This window comes from Pelophylax lessonae (assembly GCF_965119305.1).
Source record: "Pelophylax lessonae genome assembly, chromosome: 12".
Classification (NCBI taxonomy): Eukaryota; Metazoa; Chordata; class Amphibia; order Anura; family Ranidae; genus Pelophylax; species Pelophylax lessonae.
Window position 1 is genome coordinate 26,584,588 of NC_138779.1, and position 19,023 is coordinate 26,603,610.

A 19,023-nucleotide genomic window follows, 5' to 3' on the forward strand; every position below is an offset into this window, starting at 1 on the left:
ACGAGGTAACCAACTCCACAAATGAACAAATAGCTGACTTCCCAACATTTTAGTTACTTTTAGTTCTTTCATTGTAAATTCAGATTTATAGCACAGCTCAAGCTGATTAGCTACTGAGTTCTACATATTTTTGTGTGCACTTACTGTATCTTTACAACCTTAAACATGCTTTAGAATTCAAAAGTTCAAGGTGCAGTTTAAAGTGGAACTTTAGTAAAAAATAAAGTCCTGTCAGATCACTTCAAGTAAAGTCCAATATAAATTGTTATTTTTTTTAAGGCCCCAGGTGGTTTATGCAATAATGTACTAGTGTGCACAGCATATGGTGTCCTCCCGGTGCATCGCTGGGACCAATCCGGTGGGCCCCTGGCACTTCCATCTTTACATGGTCTTTCTTTCGGGTCCTGTGCCTTCGGCCACTTGATAGGCTATGTAAAACATAAAAATAAGTGCCTATACTGTTTAAAATCCAGTAATACACTATCTTACTGTGCTCTGCACTTGCTCAGTTGATCTCTGCTTTTAGACACTGTGCTGAATTTGTAGAGGCCAATCTGCTGACATCCCAAAGATTTACTGCTGCTCAGGGGCTCTGGGCTTCAGCAAAATGATAGCATCCAGCAAGTAGAAACAATACCAATTGGAGACAATTTACAACACAATAATTTCGGTATCATAATTATTAATGTGGAAAGTATGTTCCTTGCTAAAGAACATTTTTTTATCGTTACATTAAGTTGTTATGTGTAAAGTTCCACTTTAAACATCTAGTTACTCTTTTGTAGGGATCCTCAAACTACGGCCCTCCAGCTGTTGCAAAACTACACATCCCATGGGGCATTGTAAAACTCTGACATTCACAGACATGACTAGGCATGATGGGAATTGTAGTTCCTGAGCAACTGGAGGGCCATAATTTGAAGACCCCTGTTCTATTGCCTAAGCTAGGCATATCAGCCAAAAAATTGAGAATGGCAGTAATAAACCAGTGGAAAAGAACTAGTGGCAAATTAAAATTGATGGAACAGATGAACTGGTGTTGTCATTCATGTCAAGCGGACACTTTCAGCTATTAATTCCATTTAACAAATGCTCACCTAGAATCCTCAGTCTGATATAGCTCCATTCATATTGGCCAGCGTTTTTCACTTTGCAGGTGTACAGGCCAGCATCACTAGGCTCCAGAGATCTGATGAATATGGCAGCATCTCCAGCTAAGAAGTTGGAGCTAAAACTATAACGGCCCTTCAGGTCTTCATTTTCGTAGACTTGTCCTCCGCTGTAACTGAGGATCTGTAAAGTACATAACACTGGTTATATTCTCTCCTCAGTGTTTGGCATTTTTTGCAGACACTTATTTATGTCTTTTAAAACTCAAGTGTGTGAATCACGAAGTTCAAGTCTCTGGCCCTATACTTTTGTGGCTTGTTGTGTGTTTCTAATTATAGGAAGCAGATACTTCTATCATCATCAAGTCATAGAGGGTATATATATCTCTCGTCACAACATAATACAAATGTAGGACAGTAAAAAAAAAAAGCACCTTTGTTGACAAGATAAAATTTTTATGATGTCCCTATGTCTCCAACAGGTCATTTATATATACTGTATGTAGCACCCTTTGTGTACAGTGTAGGAAATTTTATTCGGGCTGCTCTGTAGACAGAGGAGCTGGGGTCACTTTGTTTAGAGTTAGCTGGCAGAGCTCCAAAGATTGAGTCTTTGTTATCTCCCCCTGGCTTCTGGAATTGCTAGAGGGTTGTAGAACTTAGAGGGCGGAGGAGCAGAGATTAGGCCTGAATATGTATGGAATCTCCTCCTATCCCTGGGTGGGGACAGCCCAGAAGGTGGAGAGATTGACCACAGATATTCTGGAGCCTGGCAATGTGGGAGCAGAGACCAGGGTCCAGTTGCCTGGAGTGGACCCCTCAACTGGGGGGCTCTGCCCCTGGGCAGGAGGAAGGAGCCAGAGAGAAAGACCTAGAAGCAGATGAAGCCTCACATCTTCTCAGCCTCTGCTAGGCTTAGCTGAAGCCATCCTGAAAGCCAAGGTCCAGACCTGTTCAGCAGGAGGTCTGTTCAGAAGTCTCTTGAGCCTCTTATTCACCTAAGGGACTGAGTGAGTAACTTCAACCACTACACCCCAGAGCCTGACAAAGGAGAAGCAGCCAGGGCAATACCCAGCTTGCTACTATCAAAGGGGCAGCTTAGAGCCACTTAAAGCTACACATCTTTCTTGGGTAATCTATGGAGCTGCCAGGTGCAAGTGTATTTTCTACAAGAGAGAGACCATCTGCATTTAGTGTTTGGAACATTTTTTGCTAACAGTTAAGTTGATCCGTTTATCATACGGGAGGACAGCATGGTGAGCTTTAGCAGCTAGAAACCACTTTAAGTCCTCAGTTTGCATTCCAGTTACAGTTCTGGGCATTCCATACCTTCCCATCCCTATCCTGGACTGATTCTTAACTGAATACTGGAACATTCCTGTTGTCTGACTGTGCATCTGAGGGAAGACCCAAAAATCCAGCAACTCCTAAGGGGGTAGCACTACATGTATAAGAATCAGAAAGAAAAAATTAGATGCCACTCTCTCTCAGCATGGCAGATTTGTTAATAGTGTGGAAAGCGCAGACACGTTGACTGCCCCCTTCCCCGCTTCCCAGTGATCCTAAAAGGTCCCTTGCTGGTAAGTTTGAAGAGAAGTAACAGATTTAGAAACCTCTCTCCAAGTATCACATCATACACTTACAAAGCATGTTCTCCTACTAGATGGGGCCGCTAAACACCCAACATTTCAGGGAAGGAAACACACATGCTACCTGTCTTCTGGGAATTGGAGCGAGGGTCTAGCCTTATACACATGCCACCTTTCAAAAAGTCATCATTTGTGTGTGGTCTTTGAGGGGCTTCTGTGATTTATCCATGAGAAGGGTGACCTTTGTAAAGTATATTGCAACAGAGATCTAAACAGCTTACCATTGGAAACCAAATGAAAGGTTTTGCTTAGACCTTTACGTATTTACCACGTCTTTGTCTTTAAACTTTTTTTTAGTTGTGGATAGATTAGGGATAGGTTGGAGCCTCCTAATGTATGGTAAAACTGAAGTCTTTATTCACCACAGATAGACTTAAAAACACTGAAAAACTTTGAAACAGGGCTATTACAACCCTGAAGCACCAACTGTATGAAAGGACAACACACTGTGGCTGCGCCTGTCTACTTGCTCAAAAGATGAAGGTGTCCACAGGGAGGTAATCATACGCCACAGCCTAAGTTGGAGCTCCATGCAGAAAGCCACTAGATCTCCCTGAGAGTGCAGCAGGTGAAGAAGCCGGATGAGGGAGGTGCAGCGGTGTCTGGAGGCCGTGGATGGGAACCGGATGAGAGCTTCTGTGGGGAGGCGGCTGGTTATGACTTCACTCACCACGCCAGGAAGACAGGCCTAAGCTGCATGAACAGTGTGGTCGGTGGAGGGCAAGCCAATTATGAATGGTCCCGTCACTGCACTGCAGCTTAGGCCTGTCTTACTGGCGCGGTGAGTGACTTCATTACTGGCCGCTTCCCCACAGAAGCTGTCCTCCGGTTCCCATCCACGGCCTCCGGACGCCTCTGCACCTCCCTCATCCGGCTTCTTCACCTGCCGTATTGCCACCTGCACTCTCAAGGAGATCCAGTGTCTTTCTGCATGGAGCTCCAGCTTAGGCTGTGGCATATGATTACCTCCCCATGGACACCTTTTAACTGTTGGGTAAGTAGACAGGCACAGCCACAGTGTGTTGCCCTTTCATCCAGTTGGTGCTTCAGGGTTGTAATAGCCCTGTTTCAAAGTTTTTCAGTGTTTTTATGTCTATCTGTGGTGAATAAAGACTTCAGTTTTACCATACATCTTGGTGCGAAGTGTGGAATTCTCACATTTGATTTTTTATTTTTATCTTTTTACAAGCCTGACCGTAAGCGCTTTCTGTTCTTTGGTACTGACTTTTGAGGCTATCCTTTCCAGGAGATTTGTATGAGCAGCTATGGATCTCAGGGCTTAAAATTCCACCAGTTCCTCTCTATCGGCACCTGATCTTTTTGTGGACTGTCTGAAGCCTCCTAATGCCTATCCTTGTGACCTCTTGTTGCACCCAAATGTGAAGGAGAAGCTGGGAAGTGGATTCAATATATTGAATTTATGCAGAATCTACTTCTCAGCTTCTCCTTCACATTCAGGCGTCTCTGCTGACACCACTTCCCTACTCTTGGGGCTTTAAGACCTCTTACTGTGAACACACCGGAATCCAAAGAGTGCAGTGCGTAGTATCATCCGGATCTCCCCACCGAGCATTGAGTGTGACCTGTATCTGCACAGGGACAGATACACTATATTACCAAAAGTATTGGGACACCTGCCTTTACATACACATGAACTTTAACCACTTGTCGACCGCCTAACGTATATTTACTGTGGCAGGTAGGCTCTATTGCGCAAAATGACGTACCTACATCATTTTGTGCAATAGCCACTAGATTGCGCTGTTGCACCACCGGAGGCGCGATCGCGCCGTGATTGGCTAACAGGGATGTCAATCAATGGGTCCGGTGGACCAGATGTCCGCCGGCCACCCACAATCGTTCCCTAGAGAGGCAGAATGGCAATCTGCCCATGTATACAAGGCATTTTGCCGTTATAACAGGGAATTGGATGGAGATCTTGTGTTTCTGTTAGACCACCCCCCCCCACAGTCAGCAAGCACCAGCTAGGGGTACACTTAACCCTTTGATCGCCCTTGATGTTAACTCCTTCCCTGCCAGTGTCATTAGTACAGTAACAGTGCACATTTTTAGCACTGATCACTGTAATAATGCAATGGTTCCCAAAAAAGTGTCAGAAGTGTCAGTTAGCTGTCCGATTCTTCCTCCGCAGTGTCGCATTCCTAAAAATCGCTGATTGCTGCCATTACTAGTAAAAAAATAAATAAATAAAAATGCCATAAACATATCCCATAGTTTGTAGACACGATAACTTTTGCGCAAACCAATATACGCTTATTGGGTTTTTTTTATTACTAAAAATATGTACCCGAATACATATTGGCCTAAATAATGAATAAATTTGATTTATTACATTTCTTATTGGATATGTTTTATAGCAGAAAGTAAAAAATATAGTTTTTTTGTTTTTTTTCAAAATTTTTTTGTTTAAAGAGCAAAAAAAAAATAAAAAATAAAAATGCAGAGGTGATCAAATAACACCAAAATAAAGCTCTATTTGTGGGAAAAAAAGAACATCAGTTTTATTTGAGTACAGCGTCACACGACCGTGCAATTGTCAGTTAAAATAGCGCAGTGCTGTATCACAAAAAATGGCCTGGTCATTAAGGGGGTAAAACCTTCCGGGGCTGAAGTGGTTAATGGCACCCCAGTCTTAGTCCGTAGGGTTCAATATTGAGTTGGCCCACCCTTTGCAGCTATAACAGCTTCATCACTTCTGGGAAGGTTGTCCACAAGGTTTAGGAGTGTCTATGGGAATGTTTGATCATTTTTACAGAAGCGCATTTGTGAGGTCAGGCATTGATGTGGAAGAAAAGGCCTGGCTCGCAGTGTGCACTCTAATTCAGTGTTTCTCAACTCCGGGCCTCAGGGCACAGGCCAGGCTTGCAAGAAAACTGAAATACATCACAGGTGATATAATTTGCTGCTCAGTGATTGCAATATTCTAGTCTGCATCTCCCCAAGGTAAATCTGGGCTGTTAGTGTGCCCTAAGGACCGGAGTTAAGAAACACTGCTCTAATTCACCCTAAAGGTGTTCTAATTCATCCCAAAGGTGTTCTAATTCATCCCAAATCAGGCTGAGGTCAGGACTCTGTGCAGGCCAGTCAAGTTCCTCCACCCCAAACTCGCTCATCCATGTCTTTATGGACCTTGCTTTGTGCACTGGTCCAAATCATTTGGTGGAGGGGGGATTATGGTTTGGGCTTGACCCCTTAGTTTCAGTGAAGGAAACTCTTAAAGCATCAGCATTCCAAGACATTTTGGAAAATTGAATGCTCCCAACTTTGTGGGAACAGTTTTGGGGATGGCCCCTTCCTGTTCCAACATGGCTGCACACCAGTGCACAAAGCAAGGTCCATAAAGACATGGATGAGCGAGTTTGGGGTGGAGGAACTTGACTGGCCTGACCTCAACTCAATAGAACACCTTTGGGATCAATTAGAGGAGAGACTGTGAGCCAGACCTTCTCTCCAACATCAGTGCCCAACCTCACAAATGTGCTTCTGGAAGAATGGTCAAACATTCCCATAGACACACTCCTAAACCTTGTGGACAGCCTTCCCAGAAGAGTTGAAGCTGTTATAGCTGCAAAGGGTGGGCCAACTTAATATTGAACCCTACAGACTAAGACCGGCGTCCCAATACTTTTGGTAATTGGTAATACAGTGTATATTCCCTGCAGACTTTCACTCCTGATTGTCTGATTCCCCACTAGGGAGTTCAGAAACCTCACAGATGTGAGAACACCTTCCATTTTACCTTCTCTTCTTACATTTCATCCTAACATCTCTTAAACCACTACATTATAAGGAACTCTCCTGCGGCCTCTGTCTTTTTCTCTTTTTGCCTTCTTAACCTTGGGGGCACCACAGTTATGAGCCATTAGAGGGGGATCAGAGATGATTTGCTAACATCCAAGGGATCGGTTTAAAGCCAGTAATGTTGGCAACTGCTTGATAACCTGTTGCCTCTCATCTACTTTTCTCGGCCTTGTTTCAGATTCTAGATGTGTAGGAGTTCATGGAACAACCAACCAATAAGGAATTGTGTAAATTACCACTTTTTGGCCATGGTCAGAAGCGTTTGACAGCCACTCAATGTCCAAGTTGGTTCCCACCAATCCCAATCTGTGCTGACACGGCAGGGTCACATTTTCCTCAGATACACTTCGAATCTCTATCTGTGCTAGCACTCCAATAAAACAGCAGAGACCTGTGAATGATACAAAAAAAATGTTTGGGGTTATTTTATCAATGGACATTTTATGTACATGATTTCATAGACTATAAAATGCAATTAAACCTGCAGTTAAGGTTTTGACCACAAGAGTGTGCTAATGATCTAAATTTCTTCACTGGCTGCTATCACTTCCAGCTGAATTCCTAAAATGTTTTAGTTTTCCTGCTAGTGAGCTTGTGGAAATGTTACAGATTAGCATATCTTTGTGTATTTGAATGACTTGTATACTGATATTGTGTGCATTAACAAGCTTGCAGCATAAGGTCAACTCTTTCCAACGATATCAGAAAATATCAAAGTTTAATTTGAACTAGCAGGTTTCTTCAGTTGTTTGTTTTTGTACACAAATACAATTTTACTTTATTGACCTTCATACGTACTGGCCTCTGGTTCTGAAACTGTGTAAAGTACAAACTGTTCGTTTTTAAAGACTTATGCAACATTTACAGTAGATTATAGGAAGCCTCCAAGGATAAAAATATGGCGCCTGGCATTGTTCAGTGGTTTCATGGAGATCAGATCACGACTTGCTACCTAGTGAGTTCTTAACCTAAATCAAGTCTGAACTTCCAACTCCACTTTCAAAATATAATGATAAATTGATGTTCCAGACATTTCTAAAAAGAAGCAGCTTTGGCTGACATACTCACCCCCTGCACTGCCCTCTGCAGACTAAGCCGCTGTGCCCACTTCCTGTGAATGCAGGGCATTCCCTTAGGGCAGCCTTTCTCAACCTTTTCAACACAGAGGAACCTTTGAAATAAATTTCTAGTCTCGGGCTAAAAATTAAAAATCTATTACTCATGACATTAGTTTAACAGTCAGTGGGAAGAATGCTCTTTACTTTTGTCATCATTGGGAAGAATTACCCCCTTACAGAGAGCTAAAAGGAACAATGGTGTCATTAGAAATTTATCTAAGAGGCAGAAATTGCCCATTGCTCAAGGAACCCCTAAGAAACCTCAGGAGGAGCCCTAGGGTTCCACGGAACCCTGGTTGAGAAACCCTGCCTTAGGGGGTGTCACCACAGAACTCTGCACTTACAATATAATAATGCAGGGAATGGAGCTAATGTTATCACATAAGCAATGCTCTCTGCATCAAGGATCACCAAGCACCACGTCACATGACCTACCTAAAGACTTCAGAGAAAAGGTAAGTATTAATAACAAAAAAAAAATCACACGGGGAGGGGGGGAGGGGGGGGGCGTTATTCTGTGGGGAAGGAACACTAGGTTGAGCTTTAACTTTAGGACAACTAATTTTGCATATAGCTTTTTTTCTCACAAGTAATGCTAGCTGAATTGAAGTGACTCCTCACTTCCCCCTCTATGCCTCATATAGGGGGCGTATTGAAGTTAAATGACGGCTTGGAACTCAAGAGATCATCCTCTGAGTAGTCATAGCGGGTGTGAAATGCATAAGAGAATTCTTGCTGTGATGAACTGTGTTGCCAAGTTTTATGAATGAATAAAGTACGGTTGTGCCTAAAAGTTTATATACCCTGGCAGAAATTGTGAAATTTTGACCTTGATAATAAAAATATGAATGATCATGCCAAAAAACTGTCTTTTATTTAAGGATAGTGATCTTATGAAGCTATTTGTTATCACATAGTTGTTTGGCTCCTTTTTAAATCATAATGATAACAGAAATCACCCAAATGACCCTGATCAGAAATTTACATTCCCTGGAATGTTTGGCCTTGGTTCAGACACACAAGGTGGCGCACACATGTTAAAATGGCAATTAAAGTTTCATTTCTCACATCTGTGGCTTTTTGAATTGCAATTAGTGTGTGTATATAAATAGTCATTGAGCTTGTTAGCTCTCACAAGCATGCACTGAGCAGGCTAGATACTGAGCCATGGGGCCAAGAAAAGAACTGGCAAAAGACCTGCGTAACAAGGCAGTGGAACTTTATAAAGATGGAAAAGGAAATAAAAAGAAATCCTAAACCTTGAATATGCCAGTGAATACTGTTCAGTCACCTATTCAGTCATCTACTAAGAAGTAGAAAATTCGGGGATCTCTTGATACCAAGCCAAGGTCAGTTAGACCAAAAAAGTTTGCAGCCACAACTGCCAAATGAATTGTTCAGGATGCAAATAATAACCCACAGGTAATCTCAGAAGAAATCCAGGATACAGGCTGATCTGGAAAAAGAGGGTGCGGTTGTTTCAAGGAGCACAATACGACGATACTTGAACAAAAATGAGCTGCAAGAGGAGGACATGGGATGGAGGAGATGAGATTGTAAGAGGAGGACATGGAATGGGGTAGATTAGATTGTAAGAAGAGGATATAGAATGGAGAGATGGGACTGTAGGAAGAGGACATGGGGTGGAGGAGATGGGACTGGTGAAGGAGGAGGACATGGGAAGGAGGAGGAGAACATGGGATGGGGGAGATTAAATTGTGAGAGGACATGAGATGGGGAGATGGGACTGAAGGAAGAGGAGGACATGGGAAGGAGGAGGGGGAAATGGTATGGGACTTGGTTGGATGGTCAGTGAGTGGATTCAGTAGGACGGCCAGTGAGCAGGCCCTAGGCAATGTTGGTGGTCAGGCCTGGGGGGCCCAGGCCTAAAGCTGTGTAAGGGGCCCAAAATTTTCTCATCGCTGCCCTGAATCTAGTAATAGTTCAGTCAGTGTGAGTGTAGAGACCTGACTATTCATTTTTACTTTAGTGTCAGTTTGTTTTGTCTGGGCAGGTTTACTGCATTATAGTTTCATGCGTTAGTGCAAAGTATATTTCTGTGCGTTACTGCACGTTTAACCCAGTATATTTCAATGCGTTGCATGCCATTTAGCGCAGTATATTTCTGTTTGTTACTGCATGTTTAACAAAGTATATTTTTGTGTGTTACTGGACGTTTAACACTGTATATTTCAGTATGTTATGTGCCATTTAGCGCAGTATATTTCTGTGCGTTACTGCATGTTTAACACAGTTTATTTCTGTGGATTACTGCACATTTAACGCAGTATATTTCTGTGCATTACTGCACGCTTAATGCAGTATATTTCTGTGTGTTACTGCATGTTTAACGCAGTATATTTCAGTGCGTTACTTCCTGTTTAATGCAGTATACTTCTGTGAATTAGTGCACATTTAACGCAGTATATTTCAGTGCATTAGGCGCTGTTTAACGTAATATATTTCTATGCGTTAATGCACATTTACAACAGTATATATCTGTGCCTTGGTGCACGTTTAACGCAGTATATTTCAGTGCAATACTGCACATTTAACACAGTACATTTCAGTGCATTACTGCATGTTTATTGCAGCAAATTTCTGTGCGTTGGAGCATGTTTAATGCAGTATGTTTCTGTGAGTTAGTGCAGTTTTACTGCAGTATATTGTAGTGTGTTGGTGGAGTGTGTCTGTGTAGTGAGTTCTCAGGTTAAAGTGCACCAAACACCACTTTCCATTGATTAAAGTGCATCCATGTACACATTTCCACATCTTTATTACATTTTGATAATAAGCACCTTCCCATCATGTCTAGGAGGCCAACAAGGAGAGGCAGACGTTCCCGTGGCACTGTGAGGGGCCAACAGCATATGTGTCCACAAGCAAAGATGGACGTGGCCAGTCCTCAGGCAGGGCATAATTTTCTCTGTTAAGTGATGTTGCCCGTGCTATCCAGCCACAGCATGTAGAGGAGGTGGTGGACTGCCTTACTAAACCATCCTCCTCATAGTCCGTCGCCCAAGCAGAGACTAGTGTGCAGTCCACTGCAGCTGCCAGAGTGGCTAAACTTGCCTCCTTGCCCATAGCTATTCCTGCCATAGTCCCAGCATCAGGCATGGAGGAGTCAGCTGAGTTATTTGAACACAGTGTCAGCCACTTGCTCCTGGATGATGCACAGCCATTACTTGATTCAGATATTGGTTCTGAGTTTAAAGAAGGTAGGAACATGAGCCTACAGAGAGGGGAAAACATTGGTACATAAATTGGCAGTCACGTTCCCACAGACGCAGTGTATTGCCAAGTTGTCTTCAGTGACCAATTTTACACCTGTTACTTCTATCCAAAGTCTGTGGAAAAGACACCAGAATTTATCTAAAAAATCTCTAATCTTGTTCCCAGTGCTCTACATTGTGGCATTATCATACAGACTGATTCCCCAAGCCGTTGTTTATAAAATTAAGAAATCTTCCAGGGAAAATGTCATCCTTTTTTGGCTTTATAAATGCAGTTATTGCTGCAGCAGTTTCTATACACAGTATAGATGTGCCACTTTACAGGTAGACTAAGGGGACCCCCCAGGTACTATATTGAAAGGAATTTTTATTTTTTCATTTTTGATGCTATTACTTTAAGCATCAGTAAATCACTGCTCATTACATTTTTTTACAAACCTTTTTTTCATTAATATATGTTCCCCAGGGCAGCACCCGGACTCCCAAAACCATTGTATGCCCAATTACTTGCATATAAGCCTTTGAAGTTGGCACTTTTGATTTTTCCAGTTCAGGTCCCATAGATTTGAATGGGGTTCGTTATTCAGTTCCTAACTTTCACAATGTTTGACAGTTCTGGTGTGAACCGAACGGGGTAGTTTGGCCCATCCCTAGGGAAGACATGGATCCCTGTCCCTGCTTTGCAGGAGCACAGGATCCATGCTTTCTGTACTGACAGAACGGCAATCTTAATGCCATTCTGCCTCTGTAATAAATGATCTGTGGGTGCTGGCAGACATCGAGTCCCTGATACTCGCTGATCGGCCTCCACTGTGCATTCGCACCCACTACCTTGAAGTGTGTGATCACATATCTATACGTATACATATAGCAAAACTGCTATAGGACGGTCGTGAAGTGGTTAGTTAGAGATAATTTGTTTAGAATTTTTAACTTGAAAGGTTACTTTAAACAATATGTGAGCCCAAAATGTCATATTCCTCATATGTGCCTGCTGTACCATGTACTTGTATAAAAATATATCCTGCATTTCTGCAAATGGAGTTGGAGATTTGGTCAGGAGGTGATTCACCCATCCACGCTATTGTGTGGATGGAGAAATTATATGGTATCCTGATTCACATCAGCAGTAGCAGAATTTTTTTTATTTATTTATTTATATATTTTTTGGTGGTAGGTCATTGTAATGGCAAAAAAAAATAAATGTCTAAAAAACGGAAAATTGTATCATACTTACCGTAATTTTCCTTTCCTGGTGCCTATCCATGGCAGCATACTAGTGATAGAGCTCCGCCTCGACTCCACCTTCAGGATCAGTGAATAGCATAAATTAAAAGGTATAGCCCCCCCCCATCATTCTCCGTAAATAGGAAAACCGAGGGAGGGATAGTATGCTGCCATGGATAGGCACCAGGAAAGGAAAATTACGGTAAGTATGATACAATTTTCCGTTTTCCTGGTGCCTCCATGGCAGCATACTAGTGATAAATAACTAGCTTACACGGGTGGGATAATGCTTAATCAAAAAATAAAGTTTAATTAGACAAAGACATTGCTGCTTGAACAACTCGTCTTCCAAATTCAACCGTCGTTAGGGCCCCTGGATCAACTCTATAGTGTCTGAGAAACGTGTGCTGTGACGACCAAGATGCCGCCCTGCATATTGTCTCCAATGAGACGTTTGCTCTCGTTGCCCATGAAGTTGACACTGCCCTTGTTGAGTGTGCGTTCACTCTGGAAGGAACATCCATGTTTTGTGCAGTATAGGCCTTTTGAATGGTCTTGACTACCCAGGATGCCAAGGTCCTTTTTGAGGCTTCCTTTCCTCTGTTTTTACCCCAAGGAATCACGAAAAGCTTTTCCGAGTTCCTGAAGGCTGCTGTCATTTCCAGATAGGCTTTTAATATCTTGGGAACATCTAGTTCCTGACACGAATCTGAGAAGACTGGTAATGCCCATGGTTCACTTAAGTTGTCTGGTGTAGTCACTTTCGGAGTAAAACCTCGAAGAGGCCGTAGCTCCACTCTGTCAGGAAAAAACGATATATGCTCCTCCCCTATTCCTAGGGAGTGCAAGTCTGAAATTCTTTTGCCGGAAGTGATCGCCACTAGAAAAACTGTCTTCAAAGTCAGGTTCCATAGCGAAATTTGCTCCACCGGCACAAAAGGGTGTTTGGACAGCATCTCCAGAATCAGAGGAAGGTCCCACTGAGGAAAGGGACTTCTACTTGGAGGACGAATCTTAAGAACTCCTCTGAGAAAGGTGATTACCAGCGGATTATCTGCCCATCTGATGCTGGTTGCCGCTGAAATCGCTGACACCTGAACTTTAAGTGTACTCAAGCCGAGACCCCTGTCTAGGCCAGACTGAAGGAAGGCCAATACATTTGAAACAGAAGGCGTGATGGGATCAAATTCTTCTGTTTCCGCGTAGGACACAAACCTATTCCAGATCTTAGCATATACGGAATTGGTTGCTGGCTTTTTGGCTTTGAGGAGAGTATTGATGACTTGCTGGGAGCATCCTAAGGATTCAAACCGCCTCCTCTCAACAGCCATATTCGAAGGTTCAGAGTCTGTGGTCTTGGATGGAACCTCCCCCCCTGTGATAGTAGGTGAGGAAAGGGGGGAATCTTGATCGGGGAGCATACGCTCATGCGTAGGGCCAATGGAAACCAAGGCCTCTTCGGCCAATACGGAAGGATTGCCAGTATCTGTACTGGTTCCCTCGTCAATCTCAGTAAGAACCTGTGAATTAGGGGACGTGGTGGAAAGGCGTAGCCTGTCGTGAACCGCCATGGGCAGGACAGAGCATCCACTTCCTCCGCTTGCGGGTAAGGGAGACGTGAGAAGAAACTCGGGAGCTTGGAGTTCTCTGGAGTTGCGAATAGATCTACTTGTGGGAGATCCCATAGGCTGAGGATCTGCTGAAAAATGTGCGGATGTATTGCCCATTCGTTGGTGTCCTCGAAGTCTCTTGATAAATGATCCGCCACTGTGTTCAATCTGCCTGGTAGATAGGCTGCTCTGAGGGCCACCAGATACCTTTCTGCCCAGATCATAATGGGCTCTACTTCCCTCAGGAGGGTCCTGCTGCGGGTTCCTCCCTGCTTCTGGATGTATGAAACCGCTGCCCTGTTGTCTAGGCGTAGTAGGACCCTCTGCGCCCTCACCTGAGGAGCTAGTGAGGTTAGTGCCATGAATGCCGCCCTCAGCTCCAGAATGTTGGAAACCAAGCCTTTCACCGGAAAGGACCATCTCCCCTGAATCTGTATTGTTTCGCAATGCGCTCCCCATCCCTGGCTGCTCGCATCCGATGTGATCATGGTCCAGGAATGAGAACCCAGATGGTGAGGTTTGGCGAGATTCTCCGGATCTGTCCACCAATGAAGGCCTCTGCGCATTATCGATGTTATCTGGATCGTTTGCGAGAGTTGACGTGTGCGCCACTGGGACAGGAATCCCGACTGAAAGAACCTCAGGTGCCAATGTGACCATGGCACTAGAGGGATGCAGGAAGACATTGAGCCGATCAGACTCATACATTGTGAAGCTGACATGTAGTCCCTTCCTATGGCATGAAGTGTCTTTTGAATTATTGCTGTTGCCTTCATTTGGGGTAGAGAGACCGTGCCTCTGGCCGTGTTGAATTCTGCCCCTAAGTATACCATCACCTGGGTTGGAGATAGTTGACTCTTCTGCCGATTTACTAACCACCCTAGATCCTTCAGGGTTTGTAGTAGAATGTCCCTGTGGAGAATCAATTTCCGTGGACAGTCGGCTAGGAGGAGGATATCGTCCAGGTAATGATATACTCTTAATCCTTTCTCCCTTAGGGGGGCAAGGGCCGATATCAAGACCTTTGTGAAGACTCTTGGGGATGTGCACAGGCCGAAAGGCAGAGCTTGAAATTGTAGGTGGACATGACCTACTGCGAACCTTAGATATTTTTGGAAGGCGGGAAGTATAGGAATGTGTAGGTAGGCATCTTGCAGATCCACAGATATCAACCAATCCATAGGCTGTACTGTTTGGATTATTGTCTGTAAAGACTCCATCTTGAATCTTTCCAGATGAATATAGCGGTTTAGACCTTTCAAATCTATAACCGGCCTCCAACCCCCTGTCTTCTTCTCCACCAGGAACAGGGTTGAATAGAAACCTGTGAAGCGTTCCCCATAGGGTACCGGTACCGCCGCTTGTTGAAGTTGAAGTGAAACTAGAAAGTCCTTTAAGGCCTGTGCCTTCTGTGGGGATGATGGTAGTGTCGTCTTGTTGTAAGTCGCCCGAGGTGGTTGCTGTTGGAATGTCCAGAAGTGACCGTAACGGATGGTAGAAAGGACCCAAGGGTCCTGGCATTTTGTCATCCAATTTGGTAAGAAGTGGCGAAGTCGGGCTCCCACTGGATCGGTCACTTCTTTTCTGGCGTCAAAAGGACTTTGTCTCCCCTTGTGGGGTAGTGAGATTTTTATTTTTTCTGGATGCAAGAAAGGAAGACTGGGTACCTTTCCAGGGCCTCTTATTGTCCCTGAATGGACGGGTCTGTCTGTAGCCTCTAGAATTTGACTGGCGGAACCTTGAGAGGAAACCCCTTGTTCTGCGTTCCTTCCTATCTTGTGGAAGAATACCAGTCTTTCCTCCAGTGACCCTGGAAATGGCCTTCTCCAATCTTTCACCAAATAGCGATTTACCATCAAAAGGTATTTTGCACCAGCTCTGCTTTGATGCCAAGTCAGCCGTCCAAGGCCTCAACCATAGTGCCCTCTTAGCCATCACTGAGTGGAGCATTGAACGAGAGGCGCACCTAATTGTGTCAATGGCGGCTTCTCCCACGAAGTCTGCCGCTAACTTCAATTCCTCAAGTGACTTGATAATATCCTCTTTAGGGACATCCTGTCGCAGAGCTGTCTCAACGTTGTCAGTCCAGGAATGAATGGCACTTGAGACTGAAGTCAGCGCAATAGCGGGCTTACAAGCTGCCCCTGCGGCCAGATAGCCTCTTTTTAGGTCAAGATCAATGCGCCTATCCAATGGATCTTTAAATGAAGTTGAATCTTCCATTGGAAGGGTCATGTTCTTCGCTAGACGCACCACCGCTGCATCCACTACTGGCATGGAGGATAAGGCTTGTATTCCTTCTTCCGGCAACGGATAAAATTTATTCACTCTGTTGAAGGAGAATTTTTTATCTGTCTTACTCCATTCATTCTCAATCACTTCCCTTATTTCTCCCATTAAAGGGAAAGCGACTTGTTTCCTCTTGAGAAAAGGGAAATATGACTTTGACTTAGGCCGGGTTTCCGCTGGTTCATCCCAGGCGATGGCCTGCTTAACCGCCTGAATAAACGGCTGAACTAAAGCAAAGTTGAAACCTGAAGGCTCTTCTTCATCTGAAGATTTGTCCGAATGTTCCTCCGAGGAAGGATCTCTAGTGGCTGGAACTGCGCTAACAGTGATAGCGGAAGGACCTGCGATCACCGGATCCGATTCCTGTGGCTGAGAAGCCTGTGGTATAGGACGAGCTGGGATGGTGGACATCAGCTCTGAAATTGAGTCCTTCATTGTTTGTTTAAGTAGATCAACTACTTGGCGGCTCTCCGTGTCACAACTGGCCGCATAATCCCTGAGACAGTCTTTACAGACCAGCTTTCTCGGGAGGGGTTCCGCGCCACAAGACCAGCACTTTTTTCTCGAAGAATAATGTGGTGAAGGAGAGCGATAACGGCTTCTGGATCTTGATCTCTCTGGGTATCTTGAGGAATGTGACCTGCGATCAGGACTGTGGTCATCCCGTCTTCCCGATGACTTTTGAGATCTCTTCGATGGTACTGGACTATGACAAACCAAAAATAATGGATGTCAATGGCGCACTCTTTTTTTTTTTTTTTTTTTAATACTCACGAAAAGTTGGTCCCATACCTATTACGGTCAGGTGGATCTTGGTTTCGTGAGGAATGACTCATGGTAAGGGCAAAAGGATCAGCTGAAAAGGGAAAAATTATAAAAGAAAAATATGTATACAAATATATATATACATATATATAAAGGAAAGGTAAGAACGACAGCCTGAAATTACCTACCGAGTGAGAGCAAACAAAAGGGGTCTGCAGGGCAAGGCTAGCTGAAACCGAAGACACTACCACTCTAAACTTCCTGCCTTAAATACCTCAAGCTCCACCTCCACCTGAACCGAGGTACCAATAGGATACAGGAAAGCCTTTAATCGGATCCCCCCCTTTTCTTTTTTTTTTTTTTTTTTTTAGTACCGCCTCTTTAAGGGAACAGCCAAGTATGCTGTCCCTAATCCATTGCCAAATTTAACCTCCCCAGTCTGTTTCCTGATATAATCATTTGTAAAAATGTACTTGTTTTAAATTATCATTAATCTATATTTTATTTGTCCTTTTTCCCTTCTTTTTTTTTTTTTTTTTTTTTAAGACCACGGCAAAATGGCCGCCGTGATCTCTACCGCGCATGCGCCGCCGCCGCGAAGTTACCGCGCATGCGCAGCCGCCGCCGCAACCCGACGTGTCGCCGCACCGCTGCTCCCACCGAAAAAATGGCCGCATCGGGAGTCAATGCGCATGCGCCGACCGTCGCGTCATCACAGCGCGACCGGCGCGAACGAGACACGAGGACGCCACGGCCCCAGGACCCGACATGGAAACCCTCGGTAGAAAGGAAAATAAATGCTAACAAAGGATACAAGGCACAAACCCCAGGTACAGCTTAAATAAAAGCAGGCATATTAAAATGAATAAATAGTGGGAAAATTCTACCTAAAGGGGAGCCAGTACAGGAAACAAACACACCATAGTAGACAAAACAGAAAAGCCAGGACAGACTGCTGATCCTTCTGCCACCATAACTTCCACCTCATATGTAATGATTTCCATATACATACGTATCAACACAAATGTATTTATATATGCATATAAATATATCTTTAGAAAAGACGGCATATTTGTTCCACGTTAGGAAACGCCGTTACTCACAGACCCCAGAAGATCCACAGAAGGGGTTCCCAGTCTTATTAGCGCGTTTAGCGGCCCAAGAACAGGGACTGCACACGGGAGAGGCTGAACCCGGTGGAAGCTGCCCGTTTTCACAGGCAGAGGTAGGGACATACTGCCATCTTCACTGCTCAAGAGGTATGAGGAAAAAAAGGAGAATGATGGGGGGGGGCTATACCTTTTAATTTATGCTATTCACTGATCCTGAAGGTGGAGTCGAGGCGGAGCTCTATCACTAGTATGCTGCCATGGAGGCACCAGGAAATATATTTTTGTTACTATTTTCGAACAGATTTCCTTTGATCATTAAAAAGTAAATAAATCAGGAGATTTCAAGTACCAATCACCACCAAATGAAGGTCCAATTTGTCCTGAACAAACAAGGATTAAATAACCTGAGGTGCCTTGAGCCTCGAGGGGGGCCATGACTGAAAAAAAAGGTTTGCGAAACAATGCTGCGTATATAGTTTACTGGATAAAACCAGCCATGTTTCTGTAGGCAGCTGTGATACACTAAGGACCTCCCTTTCTTCAGACATCCTGAAAAATGACTTCATGCTACAACTATAAACATCAATAGTAGAAAGGGTTGCTAAGTTACTGAACGCTAATGACATCGCCAGTGCCATTCTGCAAGGGCTGCTCATTTATTTGAGCCAGCATAGAAGTATTTCATCTATGCCTTTCTGTGTCTCCGCTAAACTCTATTGCTTTGTAAAATGGTCTCATGACATAATTCTATTATAATTATAGCCACATTAAAACCCTTTCATTGAAAACAAACCCTTATGATGTCATAATCAAGTCTTTTTGTCATTAAAACATGAAGGATTTTGAAAGCTTGGCCCTGTTGGTGGGTTTTATGCTTTCTTAGTGGGTAATAACTGGACAAATAGGTGCCAGGTAACAAAAAAAAAAAAGAACAGCTTGCTTGCTGCAATAGGAGCACTATGGAAGCTGTGCTGTTGGTGAGCATGTTTAACCACTTACCTACAGTGCACTTTCACCCCCTTCCTGCCCAGACTGATTTTCAGCTTTCAGCGCGCTCACACTTTGAATGACAATTACTCAGTCATGCAA

The 19,023-nt window shown here is 43.9% G+C and overlaps 1 protein-coding gene across 1 annotated transcript in view; it reads right to left on the minus strand.

Annotated features, from left to right (window-relative positions):
* The window catches only part of CLMP (CXADR like cell adhesion molecule), a 172,528-nt gene that overhangs the window by 19,006 nt on the left and 134,499 nt on the right, over positions 1 to 19,023 (minus strand). Inside the window, exons 2-3 of the mRNA XM_082273760.1 lie at positions 6,817 to 6,971; positions 1,098 to 1,293 (exon numbers count right to left, since the gene is read on the minus strand). Of these exons, the coding sequence (XP_082129886.1) occupies positions 1,098 to 1,293; positions 6,817 to 6,971 (351 nt within the window). The remainder of the gene's footprint in view (positions 1 to 1,097; positions 1,294 to 6,816; positions 6,972 to 19,023) is intronic.